General features: G+C 39.8%; 3 protein-coding genes across 6 annotated transcripts; all 3 read left to right on the forward strand.

Annotated features, from left to right (window-relative positions):
* The first annotated feature begins 1,094 nt into the window (after window positions 1-1,094).
* On the forward strand, window positions 1,095-13,210 carry slain1a (SLAIN motif family, member 1a). Of its 3 annotated transcripts, XM_026947605.3 has the most exons (9): window positions 1,098-1,846; window positions 2,454-2,590; window positions 4,127-4,252; window positions 5,959-6,069; window positions 9,018-9,167; window positions 9,319-9,642; window positions 11,022-11,207; window positions 11,728-12,010; window positions 12,286-13,210. In XM_026947605.3, the coding sequence occupies exons 1-9, from the start codon at window positions 1,446-1,448 to the stop codon at window positions 12,359-12,361; spliced, it is 1,794 nt and encodes a 597-aa protein (XP_026803406.3). In that variant the 5' UTR covers window positions 1,098-1,445; the 3' UTR covers window positions 12,362-13,210. The 3 variants fall into 3 exon arrangements, with proteins under 3 accessions (XP_026803421.3, XP_026803413.3, XP_026803406.3); XM_026947620.3 differs by lacking the exon at window positions 4,127-4,252 and having other exon boundaries at window positions 1,095-1,846; XM_026947612.3 differs by lacking the exon at window positions 5,959-6,069 and having other exon boundaries at window positions 1,096-1,846.
* Window positions 13,211-13,356: 146 nt separating this feature from the next.
* wu:fc50b12 (uncharacterized protein LOC103911624 homolog) lies at window positions 13,357-16,280 on the forward strand. 2 transcript variants are annotated; one of them, XM_034304736.2, is made up of 5 exons: window positions 13,357-14,176; window positions 14,516-14,592; window positions 14,796-14,846; window positions 14,943-15,106; window positions 15,270-16,273. In XM_034304736.2, the coding sequence occupies exons 3-5, from the start codon at window positions 14,826-14,828 to the stop codon at window positions 15,502-15,504; spliced, it is 420 nt and encodes a 139-aa protein (XP_034160627.1). In that variant the 5' UTR covers window positions 13,357-14,176; window positions 14,516-14,592; window positions 14,796-14,825; the 3' UTR covers window positions 15,505-16,273. The 2 variants fall into 2 exon arrangements, with proteins under 2 accessions (XP_034160627.1, XP_053090210.1); XM_053234235.1 differs by having other exon boundaries at window positions 13,357-14,846; window positions 15,270-16,280.
* A 346-nt stretch (window positions 16,281-16,626) lies between these two features.
* Window positions 16,627-19,169, forward strand: kbtbd7 (kelch repeat and BTB (POZ) domain containing 7). Its single transcript, XM_026947592.3, has one exon. The coding sequence runs from the start codon at window positions 16,909-16,911 to the stop codon at window positions 18,763-18,765; it is 1,857 nt and encodes a 618-aa protein (XP_026803393.3). The 5' UTR covers window positions 16,627-16,908; the 3' UTR covers window positions 18,766-19,169.
* Window positions 19,170-19,750: the final 581 nt, after the last annotated feature.

Below are 19,750 nucleotides of genomic sequence, written 5' to 3' on the forward strand. Positions count from 1 at the left end.
GGCACAGGCTCACTCAAACTAGATAGGTGAAGATTGGAAAAAGAGCAAGCAATGTTTTTGTACTTGAAGGTGTTCAGTCTAGTCAAGGAAATGAAGCCCCCAGAATTAGCACATAAGGACAGGGATCATTAAGCTTTTTACAGCCAGGGAGTGTGGGATCCCTTCCATTGTAAAAGATAGATATGTGAAACAGGCATAATTTTAAAACCCATTTAATTCAAACAAAGAAAGAAACAAACTAACAAATAAATAAATAAATAAATAGCCTACTCTAACTTTAATAATAGTTAATAGTGACCTTTATGGACATAAATGTCCGACCCCCTTGAGGTCTTCAGTGAAGTCAGATACAGATGAAAATGTATATTAAAAGAAATGCAGTAAGTGTATTAAAATTAGTATTACATTTTGTAACACAAAAATAACATTTTGTATTTTGGATAAGGAAACTAGGATATTCTTAGATTAGGTTGTAAAGAGAATTTGCTTTTAACAAAACTAAGTAGTTTATCAAAGCAAAGTAGAACTATAGATTGTTCTCTGATAGGCCTATATATTATCTGACATTTCTGTGATTTTAAGATATTGATGCAAAATGATTTGACCTTCAATAAACTTTTCAAAATGTATTTTGTAAAAGCAATATTTTGGTTTCTCACATTCTATTGTAGTTAGTGGTTAGCACACACCTCGCACCTCCGGGGTTGGGGGCTCCATTCCCGCCTCTGCCCTGCGAGTGTGGAGTTTGTTCTCCCTGTCCGCTGCAGGGGTTTCCTCCGGGTACTCTGGTTTCCTCCCCCAGCCCAAAGACATGCGACTTGTGTGTAGGGTGTGAATGTGTATGTGTGTGTGTGTGTGTGTGTGTGTGTGTGCCCTGTGATGGGTTGGCACCCTGTCCAGGGTGTCCCCTGCCTTGTGCCCCAAGTCCCCTTGGACAGACTCCAGGCTCCCTGCAACCCTGTATAGGATAAACAGTATAGAAATGACTGTGTTCAGTTGTATTGTTGTTGTTTATGCTAAAATATGCCAAATACAATTGTGGTTTTTTTCTTTTAAAAGTGAGCTAAAAATTGTGTGTAAATAATATTTTTGTGCCATCATCTTCACACCTTAAATCTGTGGCAGCCTTTGTCAGGGTGTCTACTCTTTAAAGTGTGTGGTTGTAGAGGTGTGTGAGTGAGTGTGTGTGTGTGAGAGAGAGAGAGAGAGTGTGTGTGTGTGCGTGTGTGCTGCTTCAGTGTGGTGTTTTTTTTGAAACGGAGAGGAAGGAGAAAGGGGGCACCGAGCAGCACATCAGCATCAGAAAGAAGCAGCATGTCGGCGCGAGCTCAGCAGACAAACCCCGTGCCCTCGCCGCGAGCTGTGTTCCACTGACTAAACACATCGCCATCACTTTAGCGCTGTATATCTCTTTCTTCTTCTCTTCCTTCTTCTGTTTTCGCTCAATGGAGGCGGCCGTGATGAAGCTGCACGCGATGGCGGACGTTAACGGGAACAGCACAGTTATGGACGCGGAGCTCGAGGTGAAAAAGCTGCAGGAGCTCGTGCGCAAACTGGAGCGACAAAACGAGCAGCTGAGGACGAGAGCGGCTAATAACTACACCCACAGCGGCCATTTATTCCCACACCAGAGCTGCGCTGGAAACCCGGCCAGTGGTCATGTTTATTCAGGGAATCATTGCCTTGCAGCTCAGCCCACGCAACTGGAAGTGCACAATAGAGAGGAACAGTACGCGTGTTTTCATGCTCAGTCTCCCAGCGATGCTGAGAGCTTACTGCTGGACGAGCTGGAAATCTTAGACCTCTTTTCTCTCCTAAACATCGACCCAGAGTCTGAGGACAGCTGGTACTGCAACCCTGCTCCATTTCTGACCTGCTTTAACTAGTCTGTGTTATTAGTTTGCGTTCTAAATGCATTCAAGTCATGGCACTTGATTTTAACATTGTCTCAAATCAAGCTCACCCAGCTATACTACTGTATCTGATAGAACACAGTGAAGGGATATTATCACTGCTGACCCAATACTGTGATATATACAGTTATGTCCTAGTTAGCAGAGGAATATGCAGGTCCTGTTGCTGCAATAGCTGAAGTGTCTTTTTGTAGATGGCTTTTGTTATAGCTGTGTACACCAAAACCCTGTCTCAAAGCTTCTGCTGGAAAATTAAATTAGTGTAATAAATTGACTCACAGCTTGCTTTAGGTACCTGTCATGTGCATGTCAGTGGACGTACGTTTTATTGTCTTAGTAAAGGTTGCATACGTGTGTTTATTGTGATGCATAATATGATCATATGCACATAATTACCTTTCTTACATATTTCACTGTGTAACACCTGGATTAAATGATCTCATCAAGTTCCATCCTGTATCATACATAAAGTGAAGACATTCTGCAGCACACTCATAGAGTAACATGCCAACATGTTGAAATTGTGGCTTATATCTCCAGGTTGTATGTGTCTCCAAAAGCAAAGCTGTTCCCTCGGTCACCCCTCAGCCCTCTGCAGTGGTGTAGACATGTGTTCGACAACCCCGGGCCTGAGGTGGAGTCAGCTAAGCGTTCCTTATGCTACCGACTAGACCAGGGTACGGTATTCTTGATTTTATATTGCAAACTTAACGTTCAACCTACAAGAACGTAAGAGCTGAGCACATCTGAGTAAACAGTGGTATGTAGTATTTGAACAATTAAAGAGGCTAATATTCTTAGAGGAAAATTGGATTTGTTGCAGTTTGTTTAACTTGAAACTCAATGTCAGGGCGAACGTTAATCTTTTTGCAAAGTTGTTTAATATACTGATTATATTTCAGTTAATAAAACTGCTATTTCAGTTAATAAAACTCCTCAGATTGGTACTGGTACCTCAGAGAGCAAACATCAGCATCATCAGCCTGTCCTATAGTATGTCTCAGCACTGTATATCAGCTGTTTCATATTATGCTGTAATATGGGCTGTGGTACAACAGTTTGAAAAAGAGCACGACTAGTGCGAGAAATGTAAAATTAGAACCACTGGTAATGAGTTGGATACTTATGTAAGTGCCATTATACTTGCATATATTCACATGATTATGCATAATATACTAGGTGATGTTCTGAATAAGCCTGATGTTCTAATACATCAGGATCAGTGTATCTTGTTAAAAAAAAATGGAATACATTTGAAATTTGTATATTGTTCAGCATATGGCCTGGTGTGAGGCCGTTTTATACTATGACATTATACCATGTATAGTACTATTTAATTTAATATTACAGCATTTACATGAGTATGTTTGCATGCATAACATTTTAAAATGTCTCTTTCTTAATCCCTGTCAGTGATAATCCATATCAGTAATAACAATCCCTATAAATGTTAATAGATTGCTCTATTTATATGAAGCAGAGAAACTGAGATGTAAACCTTTCCTTTCTTTAACTCTCTTTCGTCCTGAAATATTCGACAGTGTTTTGCAGCAATGGTGAAGAGGATGGTTACCATAGAAACTATGACTATATTAACCCTTTCAGCTAAACTAGAGGGAAACAGTGTGCTGGCTTCATTTCTACACTCAGCCTGGACAGGCACGGCATTACTTATCAGTTTGGGCCTGTGCATGTATGAAGATGAGATGTGTGTACAGAGGAGTCGGCTGTTCAGCTTTAAGCTCTTGTTGCTGTTGAAAGGCCAGATTGAGCAAAGGTTGGCTGTGTGCTGGAAGGTTATGAATACAGCTTTGTTTAGCCACTCTCTAAAAAAGCTTTGTTCTTGTGGGCGGCTGTGAATGCTCGTTTTCTTGTAGTCTGGGGCAAGGCTAATTTTCTGTGGTACAGCAAAAGCGCGGTGCTCTGTTTGCTTAACACTAAATCATAATTAGCTGATTTTTGTATGTGAAATGCATGCTATTACATTTTTTTTCATTTTCAGTTGAGTAATCAGCAGAAATGGGAAGGCAGGAAAGTTACACTCATTCCTTCTTAACCATTAAAAATGCTAACACCGTGTGATCTAACCAAAGCCCTATTCACTAAACAGCGATATCCAGCAAGCTTACTGTTCTCAGTTCTTGCCTGTACACATTTGAAAGTCTCCTCCACAAACTGAACAGTAACCAATATCCCTTCCATTCTTTTCTTAGCCAAAAGATGGAGAGGAGCTCTCTCTGGCAGTTCATCATCCTTATCATACAGACCTGTAGATGGACTCACCTTCTTAAGCACCTCAGTTAAATCTCTTACTAAACCTGCACTAACTGAACAAACAGGTAACACCATCACTACAGCTATACTAACAGACTCAAAAAGTAATAGAAATAATTTTTCAATTTTTTTCCCTTTACATACTGACAGTAATTTTATTATACAACATTACACACCATTTTTAAATAACAGGAACATTTTACTTATGGGGTGTACATGAGGATGATATACACTGATCAGCCATAACATTAAAACCACTGAAAGGTGAAGTGAATAACATTGATTATCTCATTACAGTGGCACCTGTCAAGGGGTGGGATATATTAGGCAGCAAGTGAACAGTAAGTTCTCGAAGTTGATGTGTTGGAAGCAGGAAACATGGGGAAGCATAAGCATCTGAGCAACTTTGACAAGGGCCAAATTGTGGTGGCTAGACGACCGGGTCAGAGTATCTCCAGAACGGCAGGTTTTGTGGGGTGTTCCTGGTGCTTAGTACCTACCAAAAGTGGTCCAAAGAAGGACAACTGGTGAACTAGCGACAGGTGCCCAAGGCTCACTGAGAAGGCTAGCCCGTCTGGTCCGATCCTACGAAAAAGCTACTGTATCACAAATTGCTGAAAAAGTTAATGCTGGTTATGATAGAAAGGTGTCAGAACACACAGTGCATCGCACCTTGCTGCATATGGGGCTGCGTAGCGGTGGACTGATCAGACTGCCCATGCTGACCCCAGTCCACCACAGAAAGCGCCTACAATGGGAACGTGAGCATCAGAACTGGACCATGGAGCAGTGGATGAAGGTGGCCTGGTCTGATGAATCACGTTTTCATTTACATCATGTGGATAGGTTGTTGCGTGTGCGTCACTTACCTGGGGAAGAGATGGCACCGGGATGCACTACGGGAAGAAAGCAAGCTGGTGGAGGCAGTGTGATGCTCTGGGCAAAGTTCTGCTGGGAAACTTTGGGTCCTGGCATTCATGTGTTTCTTTGACACATACTATTTACCTAAACATTGTTGCAGACCAAGTACACCCCTTCATGGCAAGAGTATTCTCTAATGGCAGTGGCCTCTTTCAGCAGCCTTCTTTTGCACCTGCCACGCTGCAAAAACTGTTCAGGAATGGTTCGAGGAACATGACAAAGAGTTCAAGGTGTTGACTTGGCCTCCAAATATTCCAGATCTCAATCTGATTGAGCATCTGTGGGACGTGCTGGACAAACAAGCCCTGGAGGCCCCACCTCACAACTTACATGACTTAAAGGATCTGCTGCTAAAGTCTTGGTGCCAGATACCACAGCACACCTTCAGAGGTCTTGTGGAGTCCATGCCTCGATGGGTCAGAGCTGTTTTGGCAGCACGAGGGGGACCTACACAATATTAGGCAGATGGTTTTAATGTTATGGCTGATTGGAGTACAAATGACATGGCTCAAAGCATTACCGTGCTTATTGATTTGTGCTCTAGAAAAAAAGATATCATATGTCATTCTATACTACTCAGCATATTTCTGTCAGACTTGGGGAAATGTGAGACTTATTGATTGGCTCTGGTGACATCCTTTATGGAAGTGCCTCAATCAGCATATGTTCTCTGTAGAAAAGCATTTATAGTAATACTGTGTTATCACGTACATAAATATAGATGTCAGAGAAAATGATTGTTCATATTACTTTAAGAAAGCATGATGGCCATATTATCACATTCATCACCTGAGTTGAAATCTGGTAAATCCATTACAATGAATCATGTCTCATGTGTCTGTTGATCTAGTTCCATCTCCTCAATCCAGCCACTGCTCTCTCCAGTCACCTCTCATTGGGAGGAGTTGTGGTGGCCTGGCCGAGAGATCGCCCTCATTCCTCTATCACACGGCTACTCAAAGTAAGCCTCACCATACTCATCCATCTTCCATTCTTCTACGAGGCACAAAAGCTTAGCTAATTTGGAATTGAGTCAGTAACAGAAGACATCATAGCTAGTATAAAAGGCATATAAAGTACCTTATTCAATAGAAAGGTCTTGTATTCATAAGACAACATGGAATCTATATGTAACCCTATGAACAACTGACATAAAGCCTACACACAGCTTTATGAAAGCTTATTCCAATAAGTGTAAGCTGCGCCATAACCATGATCAAAATTTTAGTGAGGTCCACATTCCAGAAATGTGACCCACTTCATATGTCACAATGCCAAATGTCTAATACACCAACAGCTAATTTGTAATTTCTGTTATATTATGCTTCCATTCTTCCATAAACTACTCTGACTCATGTTAGATGGTTTAATTTTATTAAGCTAACATTTTGGTGTACAGTTCTCTCTCTCTCTCTCTCTCTCTCTCTCTCTCTCTCTCTCACTGTGTGCTCATCCTCCTTTTCTCTCTTACTTCTCCTGGCTCATTACTGAAAAAGCATACGTTAAAAATGGCATGTACCCTGCAGATGAAGTCTATGGGCAAACCTAAAGTGTCCTCCTCAGTTGCTCTGAGGTTATTTGAGACCCAGTCATCACTGTTCTTCCACATAGTAGGCTACATTCTTCTACCACATTATGAGGAAATTTCTGTTTACATATTGACAACCAGAGCTGCTCTGAGGGAGGTAAAAAAAACAACAACAAAACCTTCCAAAGCTACAAACGTCTGGACCTTGCTGTCCTCATAGCTAGTTATGGCCCTGAGCATCAGCTGTCAAAAAGACTGCTTTCAATTTTGATGTCAAGTTGTCATAACCTGAGTCAAGTGGCATAATTTTTTGTTCACATGAGTTTGTGTTATGACACTTTTCAAGCTGACTTGCATTTTAACAGATAACACATACAAAACAAATGTAAGTGCAGATAGTGTCTATATGATGTACATAGCCAATTTGGAATATTTGGGAGAAGGAAAGGATGATTATGGAGTGGATTACACCGATCAGCCATAACATTTAAAGCACTGACAGGTGAAGTGTATAACATTGATTATCTCGTTACAATGGCACCTGTCAGTGGGTAAGATATATTACGCAGCAAGTGAACAGTTGGTTCTCAAAGTTGATGTGTTGAGAGCAGGAAAAATGGGCAAGCATAAAGATCTGAGCAACTTTGACAAGGCCAAATTGTGGTGGTGAGATGACTGGGTCAGGGCAGCTACAACACGGCAAGTCTTGTGGAGTGTTCCTGGTGTGCAGTGCTTAATACCTACCAAAAATGGTCCAAGGAAGGACAATCAGTGAACCATTGACAGGGTCATGGGCACCCAAGGCTGTGTGGGGAGTGAAGGCTAGCCCGGCTGGTCTGATCCCACAGAAGAGCTACTGTAGCACAAATTGCTGAAAAAGTTATTGATGGCTCTGATAGAAAGGTGTCAGAAAACACAGTGCACCACTCCATGCTGCGTATGGGGCTGTGTAGCCACAGACCAGTCAGACTGCCCATGCTGACCTCTGTCCACTGCCGAAAGTGCCTAGAATGGGCACGTGAGCATCAGAACTGGACCACGGACCAATGGAAGAAGGTGGCCTGGTCTGATGAATCACGTTTTCTTTTACATCATGTGGATGGGTGGTTGCGTGTGCGTCGCCTACCTGGGGAAGAGATGGCACCAGGATGCACTATGGGAAGAAGGCAAGCCTATGAAGGCAGTATGATGCTCTGGGCAATGTTCTGCTGGGAAACTTTGGGTCCTGGCATTCATGTGGATGTTGCATTGACACATACCACCTACCTAAACATTGTTGCAGACCAAGTACACCCCTTCATGGCAAGAGTATTCGCTAAAGGCAGTGGCATCTTTCAGCAGGATAATGCAACCTGCCACACCGCAAAAAATTTTTCAGGAATAGTTTGAGGAAGACAAAGAGTTCAAGGTGTTGACTTGGCCCCCTAATTTCAATCCAGATCTCAGTCTGATCGAGCATCTGTGGGATGTGCTGGACAAACAAGTCTGATCCCTGAAGGCCCCACCTCGCAGCTTAAAGGACTTAAGTCTAAAGTCTAAAGTCTGCTAAAGTCTTGGTGCCAGATACCACAGCACACCTTCAGAGGTCTTGTGGAGTCCATGCCTTGACAGGTCAGAGCTGTATTGGCAGCACAATACACAATATTAGGCAGGTGGCTTTAATGTTATGGCTGACTGGTGTATGTCTGTACATCGGAAATGTGTGTGCACCATGGTAACCTTGTTTCTCATGTAAAAAAAGAAGAAAAATGTGTCTCCTTTTTCCAAAAGTATTTTGGGCTAGTTTCAAGTCTTTTGTGTCGCTGGGCAGTGTGATGTCGATTCTCAACTACTAATTACAGAGTACTCTAATTGAATTGAATTTTATCAATACTTATGACAATGCCATGACATGTAATGAGTTATGTATCTCAAGGTCCTTATGTAAAATGAGTTTCTTTCTATTACTTATTAGATATAGATATTGTGTGATGTTTATTTGTATTATATGATATTTATGAAAGCTAATGACAATATGATGACACTGTAATAATAGTTTTATATATATATATATATATATATATTTCTGACCCTAAATTTTTATTGTAATTTTTGACACATCACCATTATATGACATTGACCTACTAGAAGTTCACTGATTTTCAAAGTCAGTCTTTATGTTTGTCATAACACCAGTATGCCACTTGACAAAAGCAGTCTCTATGACAGAAATGGCAGTTGGAATAATCCTTTTTAAATGTTTATGTAGGTTCATGTCAGTTGTCATAAAGGTGTTACATAGCCCTATTACCACCACCCTTAAGTAAAGAGTTAACGGTTTAGAGTTAACGGATTAGTAAATGCCTAGTTTGCTCCCAAACTTTATGCTATCTTTTCACTAGATTACAGTCGTCCACATGCTGCCGTCAGTCCACAGTCTTCCGTGAACAGTGAGTTCAGCATCTCAGAGCTGGATGATGATTCGGTCTCTATGGACTATAAACTTCAAGACATGACTGATGTCCAGGTCATGGCCCGGCTACAGGAGGAGAGTATGTACATTTTACACAATAATCAGCTTCGTAATATAAGTATATGAACATGTCTACTGTTATTGATTATAGGCTGGACAGAACAAAACATAGAGTATATGACTTTAAAGTAATATCTGAAGTCACGTTGCATGCCTGCTCTTATGTTCAGGTCTGCGTCAGGAGTACGCCACTACCTCGGCCACAGGTGCCCGCCGGAGCTCCAGCTTCTCTGTGCACTCAGGATTGCGTCGCCCAGAGAGGTCTGATATGAGGATGGAGGAAGATGAGGAGGATTTTGATGATCTGCCGCCTCCCCAGCCACGACTTTTTCGTACAGGGTCCATGCAGCGGAGTGTGTCCCACTCACACAACTTGTCCAGTCTCAGAGAGCCACGCCGCTGCAGCTCCTCCAGCACACAGTACCTCAGCAGCCCCAGTTCCAGCGCAGCCAGCTACACAAGCACCGAAACACAGGGTTACCGCACCAGCACAGGTCAGCACTGTGTGCAATACAATTACTGTCTTTAGAAATTTTTATTTAGCACAAAATAAAGCATTTGGTATCTGATATCATAAAGGAAATTATCTTTTTACACTAGTCAAACAAAGCCCAGTGAATATATATATATAAATATATACACACACACACACACACACACACATATATATATATATATATATATATATATATATATATATATATATATATATATATATATATATGTATATATACATATATATATATATATATAGAGAGAGAGAGAGAGAGAGAGATAAGTAACTGTTTTTTTAAAGTTATACACTGACTGGTCAATCAGATACATCACCTAGGTGCAGTTTGAAGGTGCTGTTGGCAGTGATATGAAAGTGGTGACTATTTTAGCACATATACAACAACAGACTGTAGCCCATCTGCTATGATGCTGGTCTTACCAACATCCACCCCACCTCCACCTGCCAATCCTATATATCACTGTAAAGGGACCATTATAAAACCACCACTGACCAGATATTATTTGGGTTGAGTATCATTCTCAGCACAGCAGTGATACTGACATGGTAGTGGTTTGATAGTGTGTGTGTGTGTGTGTGTGTGTGTCACTGAGCATATTGGATTATTGGGATTTTTAAACACCCAAAAATGTCCAGCCAATGGCAGTCAAGTGGCCAGACTCTGACACCAATGAAAGGCTGATTAACATAAATTGTGCATGGAAAAGCTGTCATCTTTTACAGTGTTTAAAATCCCAGCAACACTGTTGTACTTAATATAATAGTACTAACACAACACCCGCTAACATGCCACTTCTGTCAGTGTCACTAAGAATGGTCTACCACCCAAATAATATCAGATAAGTGGTAGTCCTTTCGTATTGTTGGATGGGGTACACAGGGACCGCTGAATTGTGCATAGAAAAAGATGGGCTACAATCAGTGTAGTGCACTTGTAGGGCAAGCGTGCCTGATCAAACTGGCCTAAGTACAATAACTATCCAGTATATACAGTAATATACAGTAAGTTTTTTATCATTTTTAAATATAGTCACTTCATGTGCCATCTGAGAACAAGTGGCCAGTTTTACTGATTATGAGTGGTTGAATGGCAGTTTATGGCAGCCTTTGACCTAGACAGCAAATGTTTATCTATTTATGCCAGAGTGGGTGGGGTGGATCAGCACATGCTGGATGAGGAGGTAGAGGTGTGGGTTGTTTGTATAAAGATAGTTTAATGATTAGAGTATTAAAGGACAAATTATCTGGCAGGTGGCAAAGTTCATCTTCATTTTCTGCCATATCAAATGTTTCAGTGCTTTTTTCACATTTAATAGTGAAACAGTTCCATTTGATGTTCTTTGTACTTTGTACTTTTAGACATGCTGCGGAAAAGCATGCCAAATCTGATACGAGCGCCCAGCATGCTATCTGTGCCAAGTGTGACAAGTATTGCAGCTCCTGCCAGTTACACAACTTTCTCTTCATTTCAATCTTCACCATCGTCCCTACGCAACAGTCAGAGCTTTGACTCTTCAAGCGGCCTTGCCAGGCTTCAGTCTGCAAGTAAGACTAACACAAAAGCAAGCCCACAATGGTTATCACAGCCAACATTCAGACACATGATATAACAATTAACACATAACAGCACTGTGAAATAATAATAAAAAAAAACAATTCCATAATAAATAGCTTAAAATCTATTCATGAGATTATTTGCACAAGTTTCAGATGTTTTGTTTCTGTAAGTCATTTCCTGATGATGGGGAATTATAACTAAAAGCTATATTACCAAATGTAGATATCACTGATGGACCATAAATTATTGTGAATATAAGAATGTAAAATTGTATTTCATGGTTCTTATTTGCAAAAATACAGACAGATACATTGAAAGTTGACCCAGAATTGATTTATATACAAAAATCTGTCTTTGCACTGAAATGAACTGTAATACAATACAATACAATACAATATTTCATATAATTTTATATAATATGAGATAATTATTTCCTAATTCAGTTATATACCATACACTGACCTGTACTTTGCTTTAGCCCATATTTTATATAACCTGTAATGTCAGTTCCATCTCCAGGTCAGCTGCAGCAGCGGGTACAGAGTATAGGCACCTTCTCCACGGCAACACGACAACCAGTGAAAGCCACTGCCTACGTCAGTCCTACAATACAGGGTCCCATCACAATGCCTTCATCTGTTAGTTTAAACTCACTCTCCAGCAATAGTGTTAGTAAACCCAGTAAAGCCAGCACTCCATCCTCTACAAGTCGCAGTGCTCTACCTCGACCAGCCTCCTTCATTGGCACCAGTGGGACCACACGCAGCAAGATCGCTCAGCCAGCGCGCAGGTAATCACAGCCTGAAACAATCCATATTAGTTGGTTTAAATCCATATTAGAATATGGATAATATTCTAATAATATGAATAATATGTATATATATATATATATATATATATATATATATATATATATATATATATATATATACATATATATATATATATATATATATAAATGGTTTTTCAAGCATGTTTGCTAATCGTAAATCATCATAGTTACAGATTTCAGGATATTTTAATGTTCCATATTACACAAAAAATGCCTGTGTTGATTTTTATCAGCTTACTGACTCCCCCAAAGAGTATGGCATCCCTGAGTGCCCTGCGTGATGCGAGCTGGAGGGATGGATGTTATTGATGCTGGAAATCCACTGCTCTTCACAAACGGCCAACAGTGTTTCAGGCCCAGCTGGCTGGGTAAAGCTGTTGTTTACAGGCAACAGAAAAAGATTAAAGTGTAATCATTGATGGGTGATCATTAATGGTATAAGACGGTTAGCACAGCTAATTTCATTTATGCCGTATACATACAAAAATTGCAATATGCCCCAGTGACCAAAAACTTTGATTAGAACATTATGCAAATGATTGTTTACATGTAAGATACTCCCCCATAATTAAAAAGTGTTTGTTATTTAATTCTTTATACTTACACAAAACAAGTAAGATCAAGTAAGACTACATAAGACAAATATTGTTAGCTCTTAGTGCCTAATGCTAAGTGTTTTAAGGTTATACTGTAAGTAATTTCCTGACTGCCAAATGGCACTTTTACTGTTCATTGTTAGTTGAGAACTGTTAGGCCAGTTTCATTTTCATTTCACAAACCACATACAGAACTACTGAACACTAAAGGTTTCTAAGGAAGCACCTTGATAAGTATATTAGTGTCAAAGAAATAAGATAACATTGAAACTGTGAATTTCAGTAACTACAATTGTGAATACTGGACAGCTTGGCTTTGACACTATTACAAAGACATTAACACACTGATCTCGTTCTTTTAGCAAATTGGCTTTAAAAATGTAACATAAGTACAAATGCCTCTTAATGTGATTGCAACATGCATAATTGTGTGTTAACAAGCTGCTCATGTGAAAGAGCGTCGCTGATGGATTGCACATCTTGGTAGGAACATGAAAGAAAATTCAAATAAGTGTATTTTAACATTGAAATAAAGTTTTTCAACTGACTGTCTTCACTTGAACACGTTGAATATTTGGTGTATGAGGATGTAGAAATGCTACACTGTTTGCCTGTAGATGGCACTATGGCAAAGGCTTGCATGTGGAATAGACTATTTCATCACTATTACTCAGTTATACTCAGGTTATATTCAGTTATGAGAATGAGAATATGGGGCAGGGCAAATATATATTCTCTTAGAAATATTTTTATAATAACATTTTGGAAAGTTTGGAAAATTATTTACTGGTTTAATGACTCGAAGTGTTTGAATGGTCTGGTAATATTAACTATTTTAAGCTAGAATTCTGATATATCATTTTTAATAATCTCCTACTGACTGATGTTACATGCAGTCCATAGCCCATAATTAAAATAATGACTACTGCCTTGTTCCCAGGATAAAGTAGTAACTGCAAACGATGAAGATTTTAATTATTGGCTATTATACAGTACCTCATATAAAAATGTATAAATAGTTTAAACAAGTATATGTGCATCTGAAATTATATTGTAAGATGAATCTTAATTGAGTATAAATTACAAAAACAAAGATTTTGAAAAACATTTCAAAATGTAAAGATCTAATAAAAGCAACAACCTGGCTTCATTTACATTTAGCTGAGAACTTCCTAGAAAGTAATTGAATTAGCATGTGTGTAAACACTGAAAAGGTTTCGTATGATAAATGGTAAATGATAAATGGTAAATGATAAATGGTATTGCATTGCTATGAAAGATCCACAGGTCATGGTTTCTCAAAGAACCGTCTGAAGAGGTGAGTTTTAATGAGTGCATTCTCTGCCAGGCAAGAATACTAAAGCAATAAAGATTTGGATTTTTGATCTGGATGCTTTTTAGAGGAGGAGATATGACTTTTGGTTGTGTATGAAGACATGCAGCTCTCTCTCTGTTCAGGTGCCGTGTGGTACTGGTTCTGATGGAGTCTTACTTTTGACCTGAGGGGAGTTTCTGAAAGACGTGTGAGGTTCATATCAACATTGTTTAATCTATGTCTTTCTTCTTCTACTACTTGTGTTCTTGTGGTTTTTTCATGTCCCCTCATCTTCTAATGATTATCATTAGTCTAATTATTACTTTCTCTTTTATTCACACATTATTATTTGGTAAGCTTTTGTAATGTCCATACAGCACCTTGAACTTGCATATACAGATAATTTGGTACATCTGGGTTTGAGTTGTTTGTAAGGACTTACGGATCTTGCCAACATTTGTTCAAAATGCACAATAAAAGTGAGAGTCACATGGCTTAGCAATGGACATGACTGGCTGAGCACAGCTTAAATGTAACCTTAATTTCTAACAGAGCAGATTTGTATTGGACAATCTCCATGGTGACTCCAAGCCAGTGCAAAATCACTAACTGATGTGCAGCAACAAAAAGTAAGTGCTTCAAATGATTTTTGATAAACATATACAATCAGAATTTTTTAAAAATGTGTTCTTTATATTTAATAATATTGAACTTGTTTAAAACTGCTAATGCAATAGAATGGAATTGAAATGTGACAAGTGTAGAGATAATATTATTTTAACAACAGTAGCTGACTTTTCTTATTGTTCATGGAAAAATCATGGATCACCAGGATCTAGAAGCAAGGAACCGTGTGGACAAAATGCCAAGTAAAGCTCAAGAGGTGAGCTGTGTAAAGACTGGCTTCTCTCAGAAATTGAGGGGGAAATGACTACTGAAGTGTAGATATAAATGTTAGTGCAAATTTTGTGTCTCTCAGGATGCTGTGATCAACATGAAGTCTATACAGGATATCTCAAAACAACTGGGCTTTGAATGGCCAGTTCTTGCATATGAACTGGGCTTCACAAGAACTGAAGTCAGGCAGTTTCACGCTACGTCGAAAGAGAAGAGGGATCAGGCCAAGAGCATGTTGGAATCCTGGTAGGTAACACTGTTAACAGAGTCTTTCATCTGAACACACGTTATTAAGATTTTAAAGCTGTACTATTTATGTAAATAACTTAACTCGAATAACTCGAATACTTTATTTGAGTACATTTCTTATCATTATGTACATGTAAGTGTAGGATGTCTTATCTCACAGGTATGAGAGGACTTGGGATAAGCCTAATAAGACTAAAGTGCTGCAGGATGGACTGGAGCGTGCTGGTCGTAGAGACCTGGCTGAGAGGCTGCGCTGTCTTCACTGGGGCCACCAGAAACTCAGCCGCAGAGTGGAGCTGCCCTCTGCCTTCCCCTTTCTCATAACTGTCCACAAGACTATCGATAACAAGGAGGCCCTGAGAAGAATTAATGAACTTAATCGCAGTTACAACTAATACCACTGCTGAGAAAGAATAATACATACTTAAACTCTCACATGTTCTGTTTACTCCAAACATAATTTAAATGGATTTATCATGCAGAACATGTAAAACAATAACTGATGATTTTTTTTCTCCTTTTATTCTTTTTTTTTTAGTTGAGTTGAAGAACATTAATTATATTGTTTTCACCCTGATGTACAGTTTGCATAGTTTTAATGCTTTCAAATTATTTAGGGCACCTCAGACAGATGCAACATTAGTCTATTGACACCAATACCCTAGGAAATCTTGTAATTTATTCAGAATAAATTTAAAACGGTTCAATCTATTCTCTAGATTCCAGGATTCTACTGGATTTTTTAAATGCACTATTTAACTAACCAATAAATAAACAAAACCAGGTCACGCGACAGCAATTAGGCTACAGCTATTTGTACATTTCCTATCCAGTAGCAAGCCGTGAGAAGGCCTAAATTAATAATGTAAAATCTACTTTTCAGCAAATAATGCAATATGTTCCACTTCAATACTAACAATATGTCCCATGCAATTGTTTCTAAACGGCAGGCAGGAGAGATGTGAATACCTGAACAATGATTGGTCGAGTCAACCAAACCCGATGACCCAGCGCGCGGGCCGCGTAGCCAATCAAAGCCGTGTATTTCCATGTCGGCTGTGTTGCCAGGTGCCTGATTTAACCTCAGACTCGTTTGATTTGTTTTGTCCGCTGTTTGGAAGGTTGGACGTATTTTTGGACGCACATCATATGCACATATTAAAACATATTCACATTTAAACGACATTATTTATACCCGAATCGCATTCCAGATATTAGTATAGAAATATTAAGCTATGTTCTTCTTTTATATAATGCTAGATCATTTATACACATTGGTATCGTGTTTATAGACAAAGGTATGATATGACAATTTTAATTTAATTTAAATATTACACTGAACAATGTCATGAAAGTCATGAAAATGCTGGATTATAAAAGTAGCGAATACTAATTGTAAAATGCTCATCTTGGTTTAGTATTGAGGTTCTTTTAAAACGAGTGTGTTTGCCGTACATACCTGGCAACCCTGCGTGTTTGACTACGCCGTGCGACGTCACTACCTCAGATGAGTCAACCAACAAGCGGGTCAGACGGGCTTTCCTCTTTTTCTCCACTATGCTGGAAAATTGAACGCTGCCGCCACTAGGTTCTCGTTTTCATTTCATGAACATGGTTGCGCTGTAAGAGAAAGAAACACTGCCTGTTTCTAGCATTGAGAGCTTGTTGTAGTGTCACAGCTGGGAATGTGAGTTAGAAAGCTGACAGAGGGACTGTTCGGATGCAGAACTCACAGGTATAGTGGACCTTATTGTTGTGGAGGGAATTGTGACTGTACTGGAGCTGTCATTAAGCTCAAAATGGCTTCAGTCAACTGTTTCAGTGGTCCGGAAGAGCTCGAGGATTCCAGCCATGCACTGAATCTGATGAGAGAGCTGAAATGTTTCTACGACTCCCAACTTCTGGTTGATGTTAGTATTGAAGTGGAAGCAGGACAGGAGATATCAGGATGCTCGTCTGAAGCAGAAACACGGACGTTTTTCCAGTGTAACCGTAATATCCTGGCGGCAGCAAGTCCTTATTTCAAAAGCATGTTCACAGGGGGACTGTATGAGAGCACTCAGAGCAAGATCACGATTCACGACGTGGACGCAGAGTCGATGGCGCTCATCATTGACTACTGCTACACCGGCAGAGTGACCATCACTGAAGCCAACGTGCAGAAGCTCTATGCAGCTGCCAATATGCTGCAGGTGGAGTACATCAGACATGCCTGTGCTGATTTCATGACCAGAAGGCTGGATCTGTCTAACTGTACCGGGATCTTGAAATTTGCAGACACCTTTGACAACATGGACCTGAAAAGCAAAGCTCAAGCCTTCATAGCAAAGCACTTTGCTCAGCTCAGTGCCAGTGAAAAGGAGCTGTGTGAACTGGACCTGAAGCAAATGAAAGAGATCCTCACTTTAGATTCCCTTGATACTGACTGTGAGAGGAAAGTGTGTGCGGTTGCCATCCGTTGGATCGAACATAACCTGTCTCTGGAAACGGAGGATGCATTGCACATCCTTAAGTGTGTCCGATGGTCACTGTTCACAGAGAAAGACCGGTTCTATTTAGATAGCCTTAAATCAAAGCCTTTTATTAAAAAACACCTTTCGAGTTTACCAGATTTGGCTAGTACGGGAGAGAGCGGCATGATTTCAGTGATCCATACAAAACAGAGAATTGGTAAAAGTGCAAAAGAAATGGTCCTGTTTTTTGGCCGACCAAATGAACCGTTCATGTGTTATGACCCTTACACTGAAGAGATCTACTCCATGTCTTCCCCTATCATTAATCTCAGCAATCAGAACTTTAAACGTTCTCCTATGGAAACTTTTTTAGTCTGTGCCACGCCAGAGAACAACCTGTACATAGCCTCACACCTGTCAAAGCACTTCTGGGTGTATAATCCGTTGCTGAATTGCTGGCAGGAGCTGGCTGAAAGGCTGCTAGGGAGAATGCATTCATACATTGGCTACCTCAATGGGCACATGTACATTCTCGGTGGTCGGGACCCTGTATCCGATGCCAGGCTCAAGGAGGTTGAGTGCTATAGCATTCAGAGGAACCAGTGGATGTTTGTCGCCCCTTTGCCTCATTCCTTAGGCAAGATGCAAGTTGTGACAGTCAACGAGCAACTATATGTAGTGAACAAGAGACGAATACTGTGCTACGAGCCCAAGAGAAACCACTGGCTCCAGCGTGGCTCTTTAAAACGCAACAAGCTCCACAAAGCCTGCGTCTTTCAGGATCAGATCATCTGCCTTTGTGACATCCCAGTAGTGAAAGTGTATAACCCAGTCCGAGGGGAATGGAGACGCATCGCGGACATACCCATTGACAGCAGTGCTCTGAACTACCAAGTAGTGCAACACAGAAACAAACTGCTCCTGCTTACTCTTGCCATTGTCCATCAAAACAAAAACAGGCTTGTCATACATGAGTATGACTCTTCTAGGGACGTGTGGAAAAACGTGGTCACCATGTTCGGCTCCTCATTTGGCTCAATAAGTCTCTCTGCCCGCATTTATACGGCTTGCCTTAGTTCAGGACAGAACTTCATTACTGAGGAGGAAGATGACAGTGGTTCCAGTGTAGATTGGGACTTTGGACTGACTGATGCAGACTCAGATTCTGGCAGCTCAAGCTCTTTTTCTGATGAGAATTGGTAGCAAAAAGTATGTCTGCAAATTTCAGTGTTTAATACATGGCTATATGTGGGAGACACACAAGGTCTTAAACTCCATCTGATGATAAGCACTGCAGAATTGTACTGATATTATGTGGCTGGCCATGAGTAACTTTATTTATGTATCAGTACAGAGGCTTTGCTTTTACTTGAATTTACATGGGATTTGTATTAGTATTACTGAGCTAAAAGGTACTGTGATAATGAACACAAGAAGATGATAAATTATTTTCTCAGATTAATGTTGCCAATTTGGTGCTGTTACAGTATGAAGTGTATCTTGTTTTTTCATCTTTTGAGAGATAAAGACCAGCATTAATATATTTTAGAGTTATTAAATACCTTATACATTTTCGTTTGATTTTTTTTCTGATGCATACAGTTTAGGTCAAAAGTTTACATACCCCTTTCAGAATCTGCAAAATGTTTATTATTTTACCAAAATAAGAGGGATCATACAAAATGCATGTTATTGTTTATTTAGTGCTGACCTGAATAAGATATTTCACATAAAAGATGTTTACATATAGTCCACAAGAGAAAATTGTAGTTGAATTTATAAAAATGACCCCGAAAACTTTTGAACAGAATGGAGATGTGTACATTTTTCTTATTTTGCCTAAATATCATATTTTTTCATTTAGTACTGCCCTTCAGGCTACAGAAGATAATTACATGTTTCCCAGAAGACAAAATAAGTTAAATTTACCCTGATCTTCAAATTCAAAAAGTTTTCACCCCCCGGCTCTTAATGCATGGTTTTTCCTTTTGGAGCATCAGTGAGCGTTTGAACCTTCTGTAATAGTTGCATACGAGTCCCTCAGCTGTCCTCAGTGTGAAAAGATGGATCTCAAAATCATACAGTCATTGTTGGAAAGGGTTCAAATACACAAAAATGCTGGAAAACCAAAGAATTTGTGGGACCTGAAGGATTTTTCTGAAGAACAGCAGGCAGTTTAACTGTTCAG

This window comes from Pangasianodon hypophthalmus, chromosome 5 (genome assembly GCF_027358585.1).
Source record: "Pangasianodon hypophthalmus isolate fPanHyp1 chromosome 5, fPanHyp1.pri, whole genome shotgun sequence".
In the NCBI taxonomy this organism is placed as follows: Eukaryota; Metazoa; Chordata; class Actinopteri; order Siluriformes; family Pangasiidae; genus Pangasianodon; species Pangasianodon hypophthalmus.

Coding starts and splice junctions, on each gene's coding strand:
- wu:fc50b12 (XM_053234235.1), top strand. CDS start 14,784: ATGGATCACCAGGATCTAGAAGCAAGGAACCGTGTGGACAAAATGCCA. Junction 14,847..14,942: donor TGCCAAGTAAAGCTCAAGAG/GTGAGCTGTGTA, acceptor TGTGTCTCTCAG/GATGCTGTGATCAACATGAA. Junction 15,107..15,269: donor AAGAGCATGTTGGAATCCTG/GTAGGTAACACT, acceptor CTTATCTCACAG/GTATGAGAGGACTTGGGATA.
- kbtbd7 (XM_026947592.3), top strand. CDS start 16,909: ATGGCTTCAGTCAACTGTTTCAGTGGTCCGGAAGAGCTCGAGGATTCC.
- slain1a (XM_026947605.3), top strand. CDS start 1,446: ATGGAGGCGGCCGTGATGAAGCTGCACGCGATGGCGGACGTTAACGGG. Junction 1,847..2,453: donor CCAGAGTCTGAGGACAGCTG/GTACTGCAACCC, acceptor TTATATCTCCAG/GTTGTATGTGTCTCCAAAAG. Junction 12,011..12,285: donor ATCGCTCAGCCAGCGCGCAG/GTAATCACAGCC, acceptor GATTTTTATCAG/CTTACTGACTCCCCCAAAGA.